Below are 19,345 nucleotides of genomic sequence, written 5' to 3'. Positions count from 1 at the left end.
TAAAAAGAATTATAATTAAAAATTAATGAGATACTGGAAACTGTTTAGAATCTGAATTGCATTGCAAGAAGAGACAACTGTGACTACTTAAATATTGTACACATGATGGATGGATTGTCAGGCTGTTTTTATTAAGGTAGTGTTTCTGTGTAAACTCCACTCCTAATTAGAGGTTTGTTTTGTAGAATGAGACTCAAAGCCAATCAGTTTGATGAGGGGAGAGCTTAGGAGGTGAGCTCTCTAGATTGCCTTTTATTTCAATCAAGAAACACTTTTGTTTAAATAAATGAAAACATTATCAAGCTTTATTCAGTGGTTACCTACAGCAATACTCTGGTGCTGTATTCACCATTCCTGGATTCCTTCCTGCACATTTCTGACCATCTGGAGGGAGCAGGCAGAGGTGCTGTCCTGTGAATGGCAATTAAAATTCTTCCCCATCTGCAAAAACTTTCTTCTACTTCCCCTGACTCTTCCACTTTTTCTTCAGCCTGAGGTGACACTGCTGCAGGTGCTCAAAGGAACAGGCACATCTCTGGCAAGAGGCATCATTCATAAACTTGAAGATAACATTTATATCTCATCTTAAGCTGCCCATGAAACATGTGCTTTCTTCCTTTTTCAGTTTTTCTCGTTTGTAAAAGTAGGGAAAAGACCAAACCAAAACAAAGAAAAAAAAAAAAAGATTCATATCAAACTGACTGATATCACATGCACAATACAATCAAGTATTTTTTATTTTTTTTTTTTTTTTTAACTTTGAAGGCTTTTTTAAAGATTCAAGCAAGGAACAGGAAAGATGGGTATTACTGGTGTACGGTTTTTTATAAAATATTGGGAACTAGAGAAGATTGAAATATGCTTTGTCAAAGAGTGACTGAAAACAAGCCAATTATAAAATAAACAAGCCAGCACAGAGTTTATGCCATTTGTTTTCTTGAACATAGTGTTACATTCCTAAAGAGCTCTATAATCTCCCTAACCTGACAACACAAACAATAAAAAATATTCAGTGGACACGACAGTGAAACCACAATGACAATGGAACCACACTCACCAGACCCTCATGCAAAAAAAAAAAACAACAAACAACCAAAAATAAAACCCCACCTGTGAATCACAAGACAATCCCAAGCCATGTAAGTTAAGGATTTCCTAATTAGTTTTGGGGTTTTTTTTATCACCAGTTCAGTTTTCAGAAACTGTTAATATATTTGTGAAGAGGATGTGCCTTAGTGGGTTAAGTTCTTACAGGATACTTGATTTTGTTTTTAATCAAATTTTTAATGCAAATACAAATATTTAGGGGTTTTTTTAAGTAGAGAAGCACACTGAAAAGTAAACGCTTGCAATAAAAATTAATAATTAAGAAACAACAATATAAACAACATTTAGTTAATTTAATGGAATTTCATCCCTAAGACCTACGTTGTGTTTTATTCAAATCTCAAATTCTTCACACGGCAATCCTCAGTAAATTCCAAGTTTTCACGATTTGATTCTGCAGCCACGGAAAACATCCACTGGGTGGCACTGCGAAACTGCAAGTCAAACCCTTCGCGCCTTTCCTCCTAACACCGACCCGAATCGATGCAAGCTCTGTTCGCCAAACAGAGCCCACCAGCAGCCTCCTCACAGGCAACACAGCGGTTTTCACGCCTTTCACCAAGCAAATCGGAAAATCCGGGTGCAGTTTTACTCGGAGCCTACTGCTGGCTGCTGCGGAGCTGGGTTCCGTGCTGCTGGTACCCAGCGGGAGCCTGCCCGGCTCTGGGTGCTTCAGGCAGACAAAACAGTCACTCTGATGGAAAAAATGCTGAGGCAGGCTGTCTGCAGGGGAGTTTTCCTGCTCCTGAACAGTTTAGTATTAGCTTGTTGCATAAAGCATGAGTTTTACATGTTGACCTGCCTTATGTAACTTAGTGGCTGCATGAATGTCCTCCCTCAGCACAGAATCAGAATCATAGAATAATTTGGGTTGGAAGGGACTTTAAAGGTCATCTAGTCCAACCCTCCTGCAGTAAGCAGAGACATCCTCAATTATATCGGGTTGCCCAGAGCCTCATCAAGCCTCACCTTGAATATCTCCAGGGGTGAGGCCTAAACTACATCCCTGAGCAGCCTGTTCTTTTTTTCCACATCCCTCATGGTAAAGCACTTTTCCTAGCATCCAATCTAAATCTACTCTTCTCTAATTTGAAACCATTGCCCCTCATCCTGTCATTATAGGCCCTTGCAAACAGTCTCAGGCTTCCTGCAGGCCCCCTTCAGATTCTGAAAAGTTGCTATGAGGTCTCTCCAGAACTTTCTCCAGGCTGAACAACCCCACCTCCCTCAGCCCATCTTCATAGGAAAGGTCTTCCAACCCCTTGATCATTATCGTGGCCTTCCTCTGGACCCGCTCCATCAGGTCCATGTCCTTCCTGTGTTGAGGGCACCAGAGCTTGCTGCAATACTCCAGCTGAGGTCTTACCAGAGCAGAGCAAAGTGGCAGAATCACCTCTCAATCTTCTGGCCACACTGCTTTGGATGCAGCCCAGGATGTGACTGACATACAGTGCCTGAGATTGACAGTATCAGGCTTATTTCCCACACCATTCCCCATACCTGTAAGGATGAAAATTAATATAAGTACAATGGGTACTTCGTGAGTTCAGCAATTCACTGCATTTAGGGAGACTATCTCTCTTTTCCTTCATCTAAATGCCACATTAGACCCATCTCTTTCAGAAACAAAGAAAACCAGCTCTTGTCGAGCCTTTTATTCCCTCCAAATTTCTGAGTTGTTCCTCCTGGCACTCTACTGATTTAGCTTATTAGCATTTGGCACATAGTATGCCTCCAAAGTTCATGGGTTAAATTGTTTTTCCAACATAATGGGGCTGAATTCAATATATTTTGTGTAATATTGTGTAATACTGACAAAATAATAAATTCCACAACCTAAAGTCAGTCTCTCATTAAAATCAGTATGAACTTTACCACAGAAAAAAAAAAAAAAAAAAAAAAAGTGAATAACTGAGCCTGGAATTTAGAATTACTGCATGCCAGACTTTGCAGAACCACTGCAGCAAAGCCAACAAAATCCAAAGAATTTTGCTTGAGATAAAATCTTTTGCTGGCAGTAAATAATTGATAGGCAATTGTTACTAAAAAAAGACTATCTAGGGAAGCTAATAACTGTTCAGTTTAAATTCAAGTGTCTTTTTTTTCCTCTAATACATATTTTAAAACACCTGTCATTAAAATAAAGTTCATTTTCATGCCCATGCAAATTGGCTAAGTGTTATGAAAGAGCCTTTCCAAGAATGTCTGAAACATAGCAGCTATCATGACAATTTTCAATAAATCATTCCTGGCTGGATGTCTCAGAGGAAGAGAAACTAAATGATGATTGAATTATCCTTTTATCTCTAAAAGTGATCTTTCTGAATGAGGATTGAGGCACTATGAGGAAATGGGTTTTGAGTATTTATATTCCTGCTATCATGAGTTCCCCGGTTCTTTGAAGAGATAATGCCTCAAATTGCTACTTTATGGATGAGATTTAAAACCAAAGTGGGATCCACTGATGTGTCATGGATATAAAGCAAATAAACCAGGTGAGCCACGAGCAAAGCCTCCCAAATATAGGCTCCAGGGCACCAGCACCCAAAGCCTCTGCTCACAGCTACCAGGTTACCAATCACTCCTGTGCCATCTGCTCAGCCTCCTCTCTGTCTGCCCAGGCTTTGCCTTCCTCACTTCCAGAAGCAGAGGAGGAAGAGGCAGCTGTAATAATTGAAAGCCAGGCCAGATGTTTCTTGTGGCCAGAGCACATCTGCTCGACACCTTTCATTCACAGAGAGCTGGGCATCTTATTTCTGTGTTTCTGATCAGGATCCTCTGTTATGCAAAGAGCAAAGTACACATGTGCTATGGTTTTTAGCTTTTTAAAAAAATGTTGGGCTTCTCAGGCAGCCCTAGTCCAGCTGAAGACCAAAGAACACAGTCAGAGTGGGTGGTGGGCTATGCCCTAAGCCACTAAATGATGCTGAAGATCCCAGTTTCTGTATCTCTCTGAACAAAGGATAGTCTAACAACATGCTTATAACTGGCTTCAAGTATTATTTTTTCTAATCTGAATGCCAGCAGAATTGGAATATTCCTGAAAACACATATCACTGTCATAAGTTAATTGAATCATCATTTGAGGCAATCATTATAATCACAGCCACTGAGCATATTTAAGTATCTGTTCTTATATAATTGATGATGTATTTCAGTGGCTCCTAGGATGTTCAGTGGCTCCTGGGATGCTCCCTAGTTCAAGCTTCTAGTATGTTCAGTGGTTTAGAGAGGAAAAATCTCACAAAAAAATATTGTCTTATACAAAGCTTGGTTCCAACAATCCAGTGTCATCTGCATGTTCCTTAAAAGTCTTTGAATTGATACTTGAAATATTTATACTGTGACTCCTTTTCCTAGATTTTGTCAAGAACTAATGGGATTTCAGTTGATAAGTTATATCATATACATTTAATAATTTCATCAATCTGTGCGCTGTTCAGTGAAGATGTTGAGACTCACATTTCTGTCTTATCTACCACAAAAACTAAACAAATTCAAGGGGTGTTGTACATTAATTTCCCCCAATAATGTCAACAGAGAGTTTAATTAGAGGGAAATTTGTTATTCAGGTATAGCTTTTTATTAATCAAGAGACAGAACTCTTTCTAATGTGAGAAGTATTGAAGGGATAAAATGGTGCTCTCCCATTTTTGACTTTGAGATATGTGTAAATTGTTTAAGATGCAGAGCCAGAGGGTTGCATTCCAGCTGAAAATTAACAGGTGAAGCTTCCAAAATAAACAAGATTGACTGACATTGATTCTGAATTTGGCCCACTGTTTAGAAAATATTTTTGGCTGGTTAATGCCCCAGAATACAAAATACCTTCACACAGTCACAGGTGCTCTCAAATTACCTAAATGCAATGGATTGCATGAAAATGTTATTTTATTCTAGAATGTAAAAATTTTAACAATTGTGCTGGAAATACGAAGTTTAACTCTGTACCTTATGGAAACAGTGGCCACTTACAAAGAGGTATAACTAGAGGTTAAATTGATAGCACAATTTTATTTAAAAAAACCAAAAACAAAACAACAACAACACAAAAAACAACAACAACAAAAAAACAAAACCACATAAACAAGCGATAGAAAAAACGCATTGGGTTTTTTTGTTTGTTTTTCTATTCTTAATATCTGAAACAAAGCTCATGTGTCAGCACTTGTGTTGGAAGCCCTCAAATTGCCTAAATTCTTTAGGAAATAAACCTTCATCAGGGGCCACTATTGCCCTCAAGCCAGCACAGAACAAGAACTTGAGATTTGCAATGCAAACACAGGGCTGCCAAAACTATGCAGTGGAAATTATGGTCATGGGTGGCTTGAGAAGGACCCACTGCAGAGCACATCAGGAGGAGGCAGGGGATTACCACTGCTCTGCATTGCCTAATTTTATTTATTTATTTATTTATTTATTTATAATCTGCAATAGTAAAAATTAATACTTCTTCCAAGCTGTGTGTATAGTAGTGGAAGAAATATAAACCCACTTGCATCAGAGAGCACAACCACCCTTCAGAAGCTAGTTAGGAGGAAACTGCTTCTCCAACACTGTGGGATGGTGCTGGTTCTGTCTTGGTGTTAAAAACACAGGGGGAATTGGTGAAGCTCTCTTAATAAGGAAACTTGGTTGCAAACTAAGTTTCAACTTAGTTGTAAAATAAGAGTCTGCCTGGCTGTCAAAAGAAGGAGAAAACTGTTAGTCTGACAGCTGATATTCTCACAAGTCAATGGTACAGATCTATGCTTATTACATACCAACAGAATCTCTTACAAAACTGGTTATAATTTTTGCAGCAGATGTTATATGCTGCACACAGACAACTGAAATGGCAGCTCCTCTTCCAATGTTTTTCAGTGACTGCCTGAATAATTCAGTAAGTTATCTGGATACCAGTTCTGCAAGGACATGTTATGTTTGTATACTGCTGCTAATGGATACTCTCCCTTAATTTATTACTTCTACCTTTCCAGTACTGTTTTGGTTTTCTTTTTTGATTATTATTAAAACCATTTATTTGGAAACTAATAAAGCACATAAGCATTATAGTAATAGCTATGATTTTTTATGAGATTTACTGGGGAGAGTTAGGACTGACACAAGTAACACCTCTAACTAGTCAATTATTGCCTTTCTCAGAAGACTGATCCAGGACTACGTAAGTGATTTATCAATATTAGAAGACACCATGCCAAATCCAGTGCTTTCCATCTTACCCATGTCCATACTTGTACACATCATTTGGCTAATTAGACATAGAAAAAAATATTCTTGGCATCTCGGTCTTTCTGTATGAGACCTGGCTGGCACAGCTCTATCTTAAGCTTCAAGACAGCAGCAGGTGCTTTGGAGGAAGGCAAACTAACATCAGACTGGCAGGTCCTTAGGCTGTCCTCCAGTTCAGTTTTCTAATCCTCAGCAGCTACATCCTGATTCAGTTCCTAGAGCCTGGTGAGATCTTCCCCTAAAATCCACATAATTCTTAAATCTTTCTATTGCTCTATCGAAATATGTGGCCCCCTTTTTGCCATGCCTGCCTTTGTCCTTCTTTCTTCCTCTGCTTCTTTCAGGGTTAGCAATTTACAACAGCTTTGAGAAGCACAAAACAACTCCCTCCCTTTTTAAATGCTGATTCAGAGTAATTACTGCTCTTGGGTTGAGTGTAATTTACAGGATAATCATGAGTCTTTCTGTTGCTTACTTCACCTTTTCCCTCCTGTTTAGGAGGCAGCCTTGTTCAGCACAAACAGTCGTACAACACACATATGAGGGCATACCCTTGACTTACCATCTTCTGTGATGTTTTTTCATTTGACAGGTTGAAAAATGTGTACACCTATTTTCTCTGATGGTTTCCTTATCACCGTGGGCCTTCCCGAGGCTAGGTTTGCTCAACCATTCAATTTTGATTCTGGAAGCAATGTTAAGGCCATTAACTGTGTCCACATAAGGATGCTGTTATAAAACCTGACATGCTTATTAATCATAAATTCAGTAGACATACTGCCTCAATCTTTCTAGGGTCTGTGCTTCATTTATGATGTAAAGTGAGGGCTTGGGGGGAAGGCAGTGTATTTTGAGATCAGTATTTATGGCAGGTAGCAAGGTTCAGTATTTCTGTATCAGTTTTGTGGAAGAAAGAGCACTTAGCTCTTTTCCCCTTGTATTACACATAATGTGCTCCAGAGTGAGACAGTGAAAAAGTGCAGTTAGAGAGGTTCAAGAACAGGTGGCTGCAGACAAATGTTCGCTCAGACTTATCAGTGAGGGAATATCACCATTCCTTTGTCATCATATATTACCCAATATTACTCCAACATCATGACATTATCATTTGAGGGGGAGGTAAAAACAGCATATTAAGAAATATTTTTCTTGCTGCTCAATTCCACCAGTGGCTTTTAAGGTGGAGCTGCCGAAATCTATATTCCTGAAATGTTACCTGTCTAAACCCATAGAGCACTGGTGGTTTCCAGGATGCTGGTTAAATACACCTCAAGAAGACTGTGCATGTATTCTCATTTTTGGGTTGCCAAAGTGAGTCAATTAAGACATTTTTAACGCATTGTACATTCAGCCTGGACTCATCAAATAGCTTAGCAAAGTTCATTAACCTTAGAAAACTTGAATCCATTTCCATGGATGAGAGGGAAACAGACTGTAACCCTCTGCTAACATCTGCCAGCAGGTTGCTCTGAGCCCACCAGCCCAGGTAATGTCTGCACCCAGCCCTGACTACAGATAAGATTTCTTATCACTCAGAAAACAATTGGCAGCAACTCTGTTATAATTGCATTTTCCTTTGATTGCCTGCATTTGTTCAAATCCAATAAACTAAAAATGAAATGCAGTGAGGCAGAAAACATGTAGATCAGCATCAAAGATAATGTGAATGCAGTGGCCTGTGGACTGAGGCTCTTGAATTTTGCACATGTAGGGTAGTTGAAGACAGCAGGAGAGGAGGTCAGATTTAAGACCACAGCATGGGAACAGACAATATGGGTCTGGTCTCCAGATCTCACAGGCAGCCATATCACTGAACAACTTTCATCACCTTATTGAGATCTTTGAGTAGTAAATTTTCATGACAAATGTGCAGACCAGCACTGTTGTTTCAGATCCTCTGCAAATGTATCTTGTCATCTTCCTGAGTCCAGAAATACAAGATTAAAAACAAAGTACTCCAACCTCTTGCCCTCCATGGCCTAATACAGCATCCTGTTTTACTTTCATTCTTACATTTTGGTACTGCCACTTGCATTCTTTTCAAACCACATGACATTTTCCACCTTTTCAAAGAAGCTTGCCTTGCTGTTAGCTGACCTGGCCACACATCAGAGCATCAGTGCTCACCTTCCACGTATCTCCATGGCTGCCAAATGTGCCATCATTCCACCTCAGGTGGATTCATTAACTACAATCTCCTGTCTTCCCACAGTCCAATAACTGCTGAAACCCCACAGTTGTACACTACAATTAATGTCTTGTGATGTTTGGGTACAGAACAGATTCATATTTGATTTTCTCTATTGGGAAGTTGCTCATTAGAAGCTGTAAAATGAAAGAGATGACTATTATGAGTGGTTCTTTCTTCTTATTTTTTTTCTTTTGCCTGTACTTGAGCTTGAAGATTTTATTTTCCCTTTCATTTGCTCTATTTTATTACTTTTAAGGAATTTTTTTTAATGCAGGTTGCTTTTCATGTGCTTTTTTTCACCTACTGGGCTGTATCTCCTGCCTCCAGGTTGTGCTCTGTGCAATGCTCCTTAGCTCCCCTTAACTGCAACTTGACTCAGATCTCACCATCCTTTGTTTTACCATACAGTGAGACATATTATTTCACAGGACTTCAGATGTCACTCACATGCTAATAATATTGAGATGCATTGCTTTCCTGATTGCTTGAAAACATTTATTTGTTCATTCGAGCCCTTTGAAGGTAACCATCCAATACATTTCCTTAAGTTGGAGCTCAGAAATTTAAAAGTCAAGCTATTAATTGTCAGCATTGAGTCTTCAAATGTCTAGAAGGATGTCTGCCCTTTCACTTGATAATGTCTCTGATAAAACCCGAACTGAGACACTGGTATGTGTTTTAGGGAGTTTTAATTAGATTCTATTTTATCATTTATCAGGCACATGAAGGTAAATGCAGAGTTGCTTCTTATATCAGTGAAATTTATGTAAGAGTCATGGATCTGGGATTAAGGCTCCACAGCAGCTTTGATTGAATTATTTCCTAAGTTCTTTTTTGCAATCATTATTGTGGATGGAAATACCTAAACCCCTTCACACTGGGTCACATTGATTTGCAGTACTGATTTGCCAGATTTCATAAGGACTAAGATAGAAAAGCATTTGCACTTTCAATTGGAGAAGCATGCATTTATTTTAAACACAAAATCTCGCATGAAAAAATAATAATTGGTTTTCTTTATTTAATTTCTAGAATAACTTTACAAGTTCCCTCTTGTTTTGTCCCTTAAGACTTTATGATAAAACAACATTTTCAAACATTCTTAAATTATTAGAATTAAAAGAGGCAGCAATGAGCTTGGCAATACATAACATTCAGATGCCTGGTCTTTACTGTACCGTGCAGAACCCCATGGAGCCAGGGCACAGACACATTCACACAGGCAGTGCCTGAATAGAATTACTGAACTTAAAGACAGTTTATCAAAATCAGAATATTGGCAGGTTGAGCAGGGAGAGTCTGTAAGACTCTTACTAGATAATGATGAATTAATGGTTCAGCTTAAATCCTATCTTGTCTCTAAACTACAGGTTCCACTTAGAACTCCATGGAAATTATTCTTTCTGCTCAGGACCCTCACGCTTGCCTTTTGTTTGCAAACATTTTCAGCTTCCAGAAAGGCAGGTAACTACAGTGATGTGTTGTGGAGAGGTTTAGTATGGAGGCATGGCTCACAGAACGTGGCCATGCGACAGATGAGCAGAGACTGGTAAGAACTCAGTACATCTAACAGAACCCAGTAATACCATGATCTTTGCAGAGAAAGAGTCTGACTAAGCATTGATGAGAGTTTAGCAGATCATAAGCATAGATGAGAGTTTAGCAGGTCATAGGCATAGATAAGACTTTAACAGATCATAAGCATAGACAAGAATATAGCAAGGTAAAAGATAAGAGGATGTCCACCATTGTTTTCGAGCTAACCAATGATGAGCTCAGGCTCTGGAATATGCATCAGCTAATTATGGAGCATATAAAAGACATATCCTCAAACACGTGTACGTGTCGTTTGTCCCCCACCGTCTTCGACAATGTGTATCCCTTGGTCACAGGATGCTTCAGAGAACTGGGCCAAGTCAAATGAACTGGAAGGAAGGAAGGAAGACACACCACAAAATACTTTTTAGATCTGATTAGATTTAGGCAAGGAGAAGGAGAACGCATGTTATGTCTTCTACTTTCCAAGAACTGTTTTCTTTCTTATGATGCATTCAAAATGTAACAAATGACCTTCAAGAGCCCTGTGACAAGTACCTGTGGCAGAAGTGATGTGGCAGCAGTTACACTAAAAGCTTCTTCATCCTGTTTCAATAATCTGCTCCAATTTTTCTTTCAGTTTGATTCAGAAAGCCACAGACCATGAGTAGCATTTAGGAAATGTCCATAGTGCTAACAGGCTATTTTATGGGTGTTGGTGAATGTAGATGTGACTGTTCATAAATGTAATGGGGAGTAATAGAACAGTGAATGCTTTCTATACTGCTATTTTATTATCCATGCAATGACCAAATACATTTATAAATAGTGTTAAATATGGCACCATGATGGCCATAAGGGGAGGGTAATGATGAGACACAGAGGCTCTGAGCAGATGACTAATTAAACAGGACAGGAGACTTGGTGTGCTCCTATGGGATGATGTTGTGCCCTAGAATATGTCTGTGCTAAGCTCTCCTTTGCCTGCAGAGGAGTGGGCAAGCACCTAAGCCAAGTGGCTTCTGCAGTGGCAGGGAAATTGATGATGGGCATAAGCCCCCGAGGACACAGGTGACAGCAGGTTCGTGGGTTGCCTCTCTTTAATATAGCCAGACAGACTGGTTATTTGGCTTGTGTAGACAGAGAGAAATTGTGGCATAAGTAGGAGCTGACCAACCAGTTATTTATGCATATACTGGAATTTCAAAATGCCCATACAAGTTCTCGGGAGGCAAATAAAACTTCTTGTGCTTCCATGCAACATGAGAGTCGCTGTTGGATGCTGACTACTGGGAGGAACCAAGCCTGTTATTTCTTGTCTGCAGACACACACACAACCAAATCTCTTTTTTAATTCCATACTGTGGATAGTTTGAGCTTGTCTTCTGTCAAGAAACCTGCAGAAAAACTGTCTGCCAAAGCTCTTGTTAAAAGGGCCCCTGTGTAGGCAGTCATTCACCTCCAGGTCCAATTCTTCTTGGGTCAGGCAATCCAGCAGCTCCACATGGAAGCTTAGTAAAACATTCCAGGAAAGCTCCAGGGACACACAGGAGCTAAAGGCTGTTAACAGCACCATAATTAAAAACAAATTAACAGGAAATCTAAAATTGCCTTCAGAATTGTTCCTGTCTTGTGTCACATCTTCTAAATATCAAATTACCTTTGAAATTTGATTTAGTGTTTCAGAATAGCTGCAAGAACAAACCACTACAAAGTACTTAAAAACCTACAAAATTTGCATCCTTAGCCCTAAGACCAGAGGATATCTTTTGACAGTCTGCATGGCATTGATGCTTTTAAAACCCTTTATTTACTTCAGACGAAAGGAACAGCACAAGGAACACATACATGGTTCAGTAGTTGCAGTTGTATTTGTAGTGAATATTTCTCCAGCATGACTGCTGCTTTCTGCTGAACTTAACTGCTAAAATTAACCCTTTTTCACTCAAAGTATTCTTCCTGTCAGAGGAAGGATTAGGTGGTTTCTGCATCCTCATTTAGCTGGGTATTAATTTTAACACCTAGATAACAAATGAAAACTACATTTTTTTTCTAAAAGAATATGGGTTGAACTTCCCAGGATTTTAGAAAAGTCTATGCTTGAAGATTTAAGGTACTCCTTATTATATTAATATATTTTTAATAAAGCTGAATTAGATTTTGACTCTGTACAGAACATGAAATTTTCTTCAAAATCAGTTATGAAACTATAGATATATGCTGATAAAATATAGGTATATATTATACATTCACTAATTTAAAAGACAAAAACAGATTTTGGTTTTGCAGAAAAACAAATTTAAATTCAGTGTATGAAATTTAAATTCAGTGTGTCAAAATTACTATGATTTAGTTTAAAATCTGATACTACCAGGTATTTCATTAAAAGTTTAAATTCTATGGAAAAGTAATTATGTGATTAGCCCAACTTTTATTTAAAAACAATACAGTTGTCCAGCCCCACCACCTTGCTGCAGGGAAAAGCTTGATAATGTTTCACAAGTATGTTCTAGAGATTCCAAACCTGCAGGCAAATAAAAGGGCCCCTATATAATAGATTTTAAAATTCCAGGTCTTTGTGAACTCATCTTACAAGTTTTTTCAGCACTGACAATCCTGCTTCCTCAAAAACAAACAAAAAAAAAATTGTCAAAGAATGCCAGAAAATATAGCTTGTCATTTTTGTCACCTTACCGGGTTTTGATCATTGCTAATAGTGCTGTTCCTCTTATTAGATTAGTTTTACTATGAAGTTCTTCAGCAAGTTTTGGGTCACTTTTTTTCCCTTGCACACTAACAGTTTTGTTAAATCAACAAACTGATTACCAGCTACACTGAATCCTATAAATCCCAGCCCTTTGGGTCTGTTGTTTTTGGTTTTTTGGCTTTTTTCCCTTTTTTTGTTGTTTGTTTTTTTTTCCTCTGCCAGGCTTGTACACATTCAATTAATTCTTGTTGTCTTCCAGGCTGTGTCCACACAGGTCTGGGTTTCACTGGTCCAGCAACCTAAGAGCAGCCCAAAGGAATTAGCCTGAACTCTCAGCACAGTGTAGGGCAGGGCAGGGCACCAGGCTACTCAGACAGAGGGGAAATTAAAAGTGCTTGAGCAAAACCCGTTGAGGACACCAACAGAGGAAGGACTATTTTGTTCAGAAATTTAGTTCCTGAGATGCCCAGATGAGGCCACTGTGGGTTTATTATCCCGATGACAAGAGAGGGATTTAATTTTGTTACCTCAGAGTTTCCCGTCTCACAACTGCAAGTGTGCTCAATAGCCTGTTTTTCTGTTGGAGAACAAAGAAAAGGAAATGGTGATTTATTTTTTTTTCCCCCTTTACACAGCAGTTATGGTGCTCATGGAGTCAGGAAGGGAACTGGACAATGGAAGCTGCAGATGTGGAATTTCTTTTTTAAACCTCCCTTACTGCTGCTGCCTGACAGGCAGTGGGGATAGGGCAATGCAACAACAGGAGATGCTGCATGGCTGAAGCAGAACAAGCATTTTTGTTTGATCTAGAGCCCTGGGTGAAGCTTTCCAACAAACAGCCTGACCCAGGCTGTACTGGACTATATCAGAGGGTTACTTTCAAATTGGCATCACGATGAAAAACCAGGGAAGGGCATGGAGCATTTTGGCTGAGTCACACTGTTAGGAAATGGGGAATTCTGTGGTGAGAGGCCGGACTGGGCCCTGCCAAGTCCCCGGGCAGTGAACTCTAAAGCATTTTGGAGATGGGGACAATGCCCTCATCCAAAAATATCTGGCCAGCCAAGGGGGACACTGTGACTACAGGGAGATTATGCTTGCTTTGTGGTTTGTTTCTGTTTGTTACTAAAAATGACCCCCTGAAAGAAGAGGTGATGAAGTGATGGCAGGGATGTGGGTGCAGGTGAGGTCCCAGCAGAAGGGAGGGACTGCGGCAGGTTCCTTCTGCCAGCAGTACGATTAGAAGAAGGAAAATGTCTAACACTGTAAATGCTCTCAAAAAGTCTTTGCTTTTTTGGTTTTTTGTTTTCCTTTTCTTTTCTTTTCTTTTCTTTTCTTTTCTTTTCTTTTCTTTTCTTTTCTTTTCTTTTCTTTTTTTTTTTTTTTTTTTTTTTTTTTCTTTCTCTTTGTTTTTGCCACTGCAGAAGGGAATAGTTTGTTCAAACCCATTTAGGCTGTCTCATAATAAGTGCATTTTTAACAGCCGAGACTCAGGACTCCCAAGAGTCTAATTTTTTTGTTTCTCCACCTGCCTGGGCTGAAGGGACACACTTTAGCCTAAGGTCACCCAGTCGTGCAAGGCTGAATCTGGCCTGAGCTTGTCCTGCTGCTGGTTTTGCTCTCCCCACTGAGCAGCTTCTCTGCCCGTGGTGACAGGGTTATCTTCACCACTCCGGGCAGCAGGTTTGGATGATGATTAACAAGAACACTGAGTCAGAGCTTATGGCTGCGATGGGATTTAATGTACTGTTTGTTTGCAAACTGACAAATATTGGCAGATAGTCCTGGAGAGGGAGGGATCTGTGACTCTCATCAGGCTGCCAACCCACTCTAAGTAAACAGCTACAACTGGCCTCAGCCCTTTTTTGGCCTCTCCAGGCACTCCAGGGGGTGCAATATTTCAGCCTCAATACCAATAGGTTTTACGCCATGCAGCCCTGTTATTTTTATACTACTCTGCCTTTTTAAGGTGCACGTTTTAATTGTGTGGCTCACTTGGCTCACCACCATCTCACCTTCCTCACTGTGGTCCTGGCTCCTCTCCCATTGTAGGATCCCACTCCCAAACACAGTGACAGGGATGCCCTTGCACTCCCCTCTCCTCCCAACCAGGTGCAGCTCTGTCAGGGAAACAAAACTAAAAAGGGACTGTGTAGTGCTTGATAATGAGAAGGGACTGACTCCAAAGAGGTTGCAGGAGTGCCCTGACTCCTAGCTGCAGCTTCATGCATAGTCTTTTGGCATCTGAGCTGGTTCAGGGTTTTGGGGTGTATTGAAATGATGTGCTGAGAAGAGTACATCCATCACCAAACCTCTCAGAGAGCAGCAGAGAATTTTCAACCCCACAGATCCACTGAACAGGAAAACCTCTGAAGGTTTTGTACTATTTGCTGAGATTTTCACCTTGTTTAAGTGATGTCTGGAGTTTTTTCATGTCCTTTTTAGGGACCCTTTGAGTGTAAACTCACTGCATATTCCTGTAGCAATACAATTTCCTTTCATCAGCAGAACTAACTTCAGCTGTTGTTGGGTATTATTATACATCACTGCTTCCTTCCTCTCCCATCCGTCCCTCTATCCCAGAGTTAAATGTCATTTATAGTTCAAGCTATTTGACTGCAAGTTCCCCTGTACCCCAGAATAGTCTAGAAAGACAGGAAAGTTCACAGGGAAAGGGACATTAAGTGGCCACATTTTCCACAGCATAAAAGAACCAGACCCCCCAAAATCTCTCTTATGGATGTGAAAGTAGCACAGGACATTTAGGACAGAGTAATTTGGGCAGAACTGCACAGTGTGACTGCTTGCACTTGGCAACGTGTGTAGCAAACAAACATCCAAGTGGGCACAGATACCACTGGAAAATGTCACTGTTGCAGTGAAGGTTGTACCCCTTCTGAAAAAAAAGAAGCTGCCTTCACTGCAAGGGGGAATAATATAAAATTAAACTAAAATTTTTCCTTTATTTATAATTTTTAACTGAAGAGAAAACCAGCACTCACATGAAGTCTTCATCAGCACTTTTGCAGTGTGCAAGGTTTTCTGGTGGATTGGCAGTGCAATCAGGAACAGCAAAATAAAAATTATTGTGAAAAAGTCCTTTAAATCTGAATGGAAATGATGGCTTGTTTTTTTAGCTGTTTTCCTATATAGTTTGCTTGTTTGTTTTTTGAAACCACTCTTGTTAATTGTCCTGCAGTCATAGTATGTACCAGATAGCCAAGAAAGCTGACATGGTGAAGTTATATACAGCATCCTTGTGACCTTTTTGCAGTGAAGATACACGTCTGTCCAATAAAGCCCAGGCCAAATGACAGTGACAGCTGTCTTGTGGCATTCAGTTTGAATTGAATGGGTTTGCTCACAAGTCAGGAGCAAGTATTTCATTACAGACTGTGCACCAAGACCAACATAAACCCCCAAAAGTGAAACTTTCCCTCAGTGGCTATGGAAAGCACCCTGGTGGACTAAGATGCACTTCACAGGCTCCTCCTTGTCTCCTTGCTTTGACTTTCCTGCCTTCTGCAAGCTGTCATCTCCTGTTGGCATTTGCATTTGGTGTAGCACTTGTAAGGGAAGAAAACCTCATTTCATCTCTCAGGAGGATCCAGGGTGTTATGGGAACTGACCACTCGAAGAACAAGAGGAGAAGGAGCATGTTTTTTCTGAGGAAAGGTGCAAAGTTGCCTGCTTGGGAAGATGCTCTTCTCGCGGGGAAAGAGCCCAAGTCACTGCTTAAAAGGGGATTGCGTTATGTCAGCTTGAGCCTCATAATGAAAGGGATGACCAGCACTCCCGAATTCTTGTGGAAACTGCGTGAGGTGCAGAAACTGAACCTTTCACACAACCAGCTGGTGGTGATTCCTCCTTCGCTGGCGAAACTGGACAGGCTGGTAGTGCTGAACTTGGCTGGCAACTGCCTCAAGTGTCTGCCTAAAGAGATTGGGCTGCTGAGGAACCTCAAGGTCTTGTTCGTCAACATGAACTGCCTGACAGAAGTGCCGGCAGAGCTCAGCTTGTGCAGGAAGCTGGAGGTTTTGAGCCTCTCGCACAACTGCATCTCACATCTACCTTTGAGCTTCACTGACTTGACAAGTTTGAGGAAACTGAACCTCAGTAACAACCGCTTCGTGCAAATTCCTCTCTGCGTTTATGCGCTGAGGAGCTTAGACTTCTTGCACCTAGGATCCAACAAGCTTGAAAACATCGCGGAGAGCATCCAGTATCTGGCTAATCTCCAAATCTTTATCGTGGAGAATAACAACATACGCAGCTTGCCACGGTCCCTCTGCTTCATCACCAGTCTGGAATTACTGAACATGGATTACAACTCCATACAGACTCTTCCAGATGACCTCTACCTCCTGCGCCGTCTGCCGCGCATTGCCTGGAACCCGATGGACAAAGGCCTCCACATCGCTCACAACCCCTTGTCCCGGCCCTTGCCCGAGGTCATCGAGGAGGGACTGGATGCCCTCTTCAGCTATCTCAGGGAGAAAAAGGAGCACAACTGAGTTTCCACTGGGTTTAGGATGAAACCTGTCATCAAGACTCAGCTGTATTGGAGACCTTTCCTGCACAGGCATTTCCACTTCATAATCCTCCGATTTCGAAGACTGTGAACAGCTTTAGTAACAGTTGGAGGAAAGCAAGGAAAGTATGATGGTCTTGATTAAGCGTGTGAAGAGCAAACTTTCTAAAAATATCCACCTTTGTAACCTTCAGTGTTGATGTGTTTGGGGGTTTTTTTTTCTAAAAAAAAAAACTCCAACACAATCCTGTGATAAAATGTTTGCTCTTCGTTTGACAGAAACAAATTAAGGCAGACTGCTCGAAGTGCAGAAATGTGTATTTGCCAGCTATTAGGTTGGAGAAATATTAATCTAAATTAGTTCCTGTATGTGATTGCAGTTGCACTTTAACACCTGCTCACCTCTTCGTACACAGATAAACTACTACATAAACAAACACTGCTATTTAAGTGAATCTCAAGGAACATATTTAATTTACTTTCAACAGTGAGTATATCCTGAGCTATATTAGCTCACAGGCAGTATATTTCCGGCCAGTTCAATACTATTTGTTGTTTATTCCATGGCTGTGAGCTGTCCTCTATAAATTATTACGGGTGAAGATTGCCACGGAGGAGGCAATTTTCCAGTTCTTTGGAAGAAGACCCCAAACTTTCCCAAAGCTTCCAGTTTCCCTCATGAGACACATAACCCTCTTAGGGTGTCTGCAGTGGTGTGGGCAGGAGCCAGCATCAGGAGTCAACCAGGAGCAGCATCCACACCCAGCAGAGAAATGAACACGAGCCCTTATTCCCTCAGAAGAAGGCTGTCAGATGAAGTTGCTCATTACTTGATGAACGACTGCACTCAGTTCCCTTTCCTGCATCCCTGCAATCTGAGCTGTGGAGTAACTTTACTCAGGAGGCCATACGTCTCCTAAAGGTGAAATATTTCTTTCAGGAAAAGCAGCACCAAACCAATCATCAGCTTAAGTAAGAGCTTCAGAAACAAATACTTATTTCCATGATTTTCAGTATCAGCCAGTGGAATTAAAGTCAGGTCTTATATGGTTTCTCATATCGATCTCCTGTGAATGTCCTTCATCAAAGTTTTATCTGGTAATAAAGAGGCAGTTTGAAAGAGCTGTTAACAATTTATGCAACCTGAGTTTTTTTGTTCCCTCACACCAGTGTAAAACAGAAGCAATTCTGTTGAAATCAGTTGAGATACACGCTTGTAACGGCAGTGTAAAATAGCAATGAGTCTGTAATCCTTGAGATAATTAAGAGTATTCAAAGCCACTTTTAAAGTGCTTCGCATCCTATGTCAAGTCACAGGAATCAATGATTACTTTAAAACATAATTTGCTCAAAATTTTGGAAGGCTGATCCTGTTTCTAGGGAAGCTGAAGGAAAAAACTCTTCAGCAGAGGTAGAAGCAGCCTGATAAGAGCAGACAAATCATAGGTACATGCAAGCAAAGCAAGCACCTTTGGCCATGCTGACATTATCAGTGTGATATTGTATACTGAACACAGCAATGAAGAATCAATGTTCACAGAATGTTCTACTCTGGGGCTGCCTAACCTGATATTTTATTATGTTGAATTGTTTTGTGTTTTGTGTGTTATCTTAACTGAGAATTTCAGTGTTACACCCAGGAATTGCAGTTTCCAAGTGTGCAGTCAAGGACAAATCTTACGTTTGTAGAAAACAAAAAACCTTTCTGAAGGGCACATTTTCTTGAGCATTAAGCAAACAAACAAAGCAAGTAAACAAACACCAAAGCACAGTTATCTTGTGACTTCTTTTTGCTCACAGTATGCTTCAAATGCAAAGATATTTTATGTGTGGCTTTACATGCACTTATTTCACTGTGCAATAAGATTTATAGCAAAGTTCCAGGTGTTTTAATGAACAATATGCTTAATAAATCAATGTGATTCAATTATTAACAAGAAATAAAGTTGCAATTATTATAGAAATATCAACACAATTCTAGGAGGGGATGAGGCTCAAATTATTAATATTTCTAAATGTCCACTTTATATCACTAAGTGTG

The 19,345-nt window shown here is 40.2% G+C and overlaps 1 protein-coding gene and 1 long non-coding RNA gene across 2 annotated transcripts; one reads left to right on the top strand and one right to left on the bottom strand.

Annotated features, from left to right (window-relative positions):
- Nucleotides 1-12,521: 12,521 nt before the first annotated feature.
- Nucleotides 12,522-14,893, bottom strand: LOC139793750 (uncharacterized). Its single transcript, XR_011724770.1, has 3 exons — nucleotides 14,789-14,893; nucleotides 13,301-13,350; nucleotides 12,522-12,590 (listed from the first exon to the last, which is right to left on the bottom strand). It is a non-coding gene; the product is annotated as an uncharacterized lncRNA (long non-coding RNA).
- Nucleotides 14,894-16,233: 1,340 nt separating this feature from the next.
- Nucleotides 16,234-18,441, top strand: LRRC30 (leucine rich repeat containing 30). The gene has a single exon (XM_071737195.1). The coding sequence runs from the start codon at nucleotides 16,391-16,393 to the stop codon at nucleotides 17,285-17,287; it is 897 nt and encodes a 298-aa protein (XP_071593296.1). The 5' UTR covers nucleotides 16,234-16,390; the 3' UTR covers nucleotides 17,288-18,441.
- Nucleotides 18,442-19,345: the final 904 nt, after the last annotated feature.

The sequence above is a fragment of the Heliangelus exortis genome, chromosome 2 (genome assembly GCF_036169615.1).
Source record: "Heliangelus exortis chromosome 2, bHelExo1.hap1, whole genome shotgun sequence".
Taxonomy (NCBI): Eukaryota; Metazoa; Chordata; class Aves; order Apodiformes; family Trochilidae; genus Heliangelus; species Heliangelus exortis.
Note: the sequence above shows the minus strand (reverse complement) of the source record. Positions and strands in the feature narration are given on the sequence as shown.

What these genes read in the sequence shown, in the direction of transcription:
- LRRC30 (XM_071737195.1), top strand. Translation starts at nt 16,391, where the DNA reads ATGGGAACTGACCACTCGAAGAACAAGAGGAGAAGGAGCATGTTTTTT.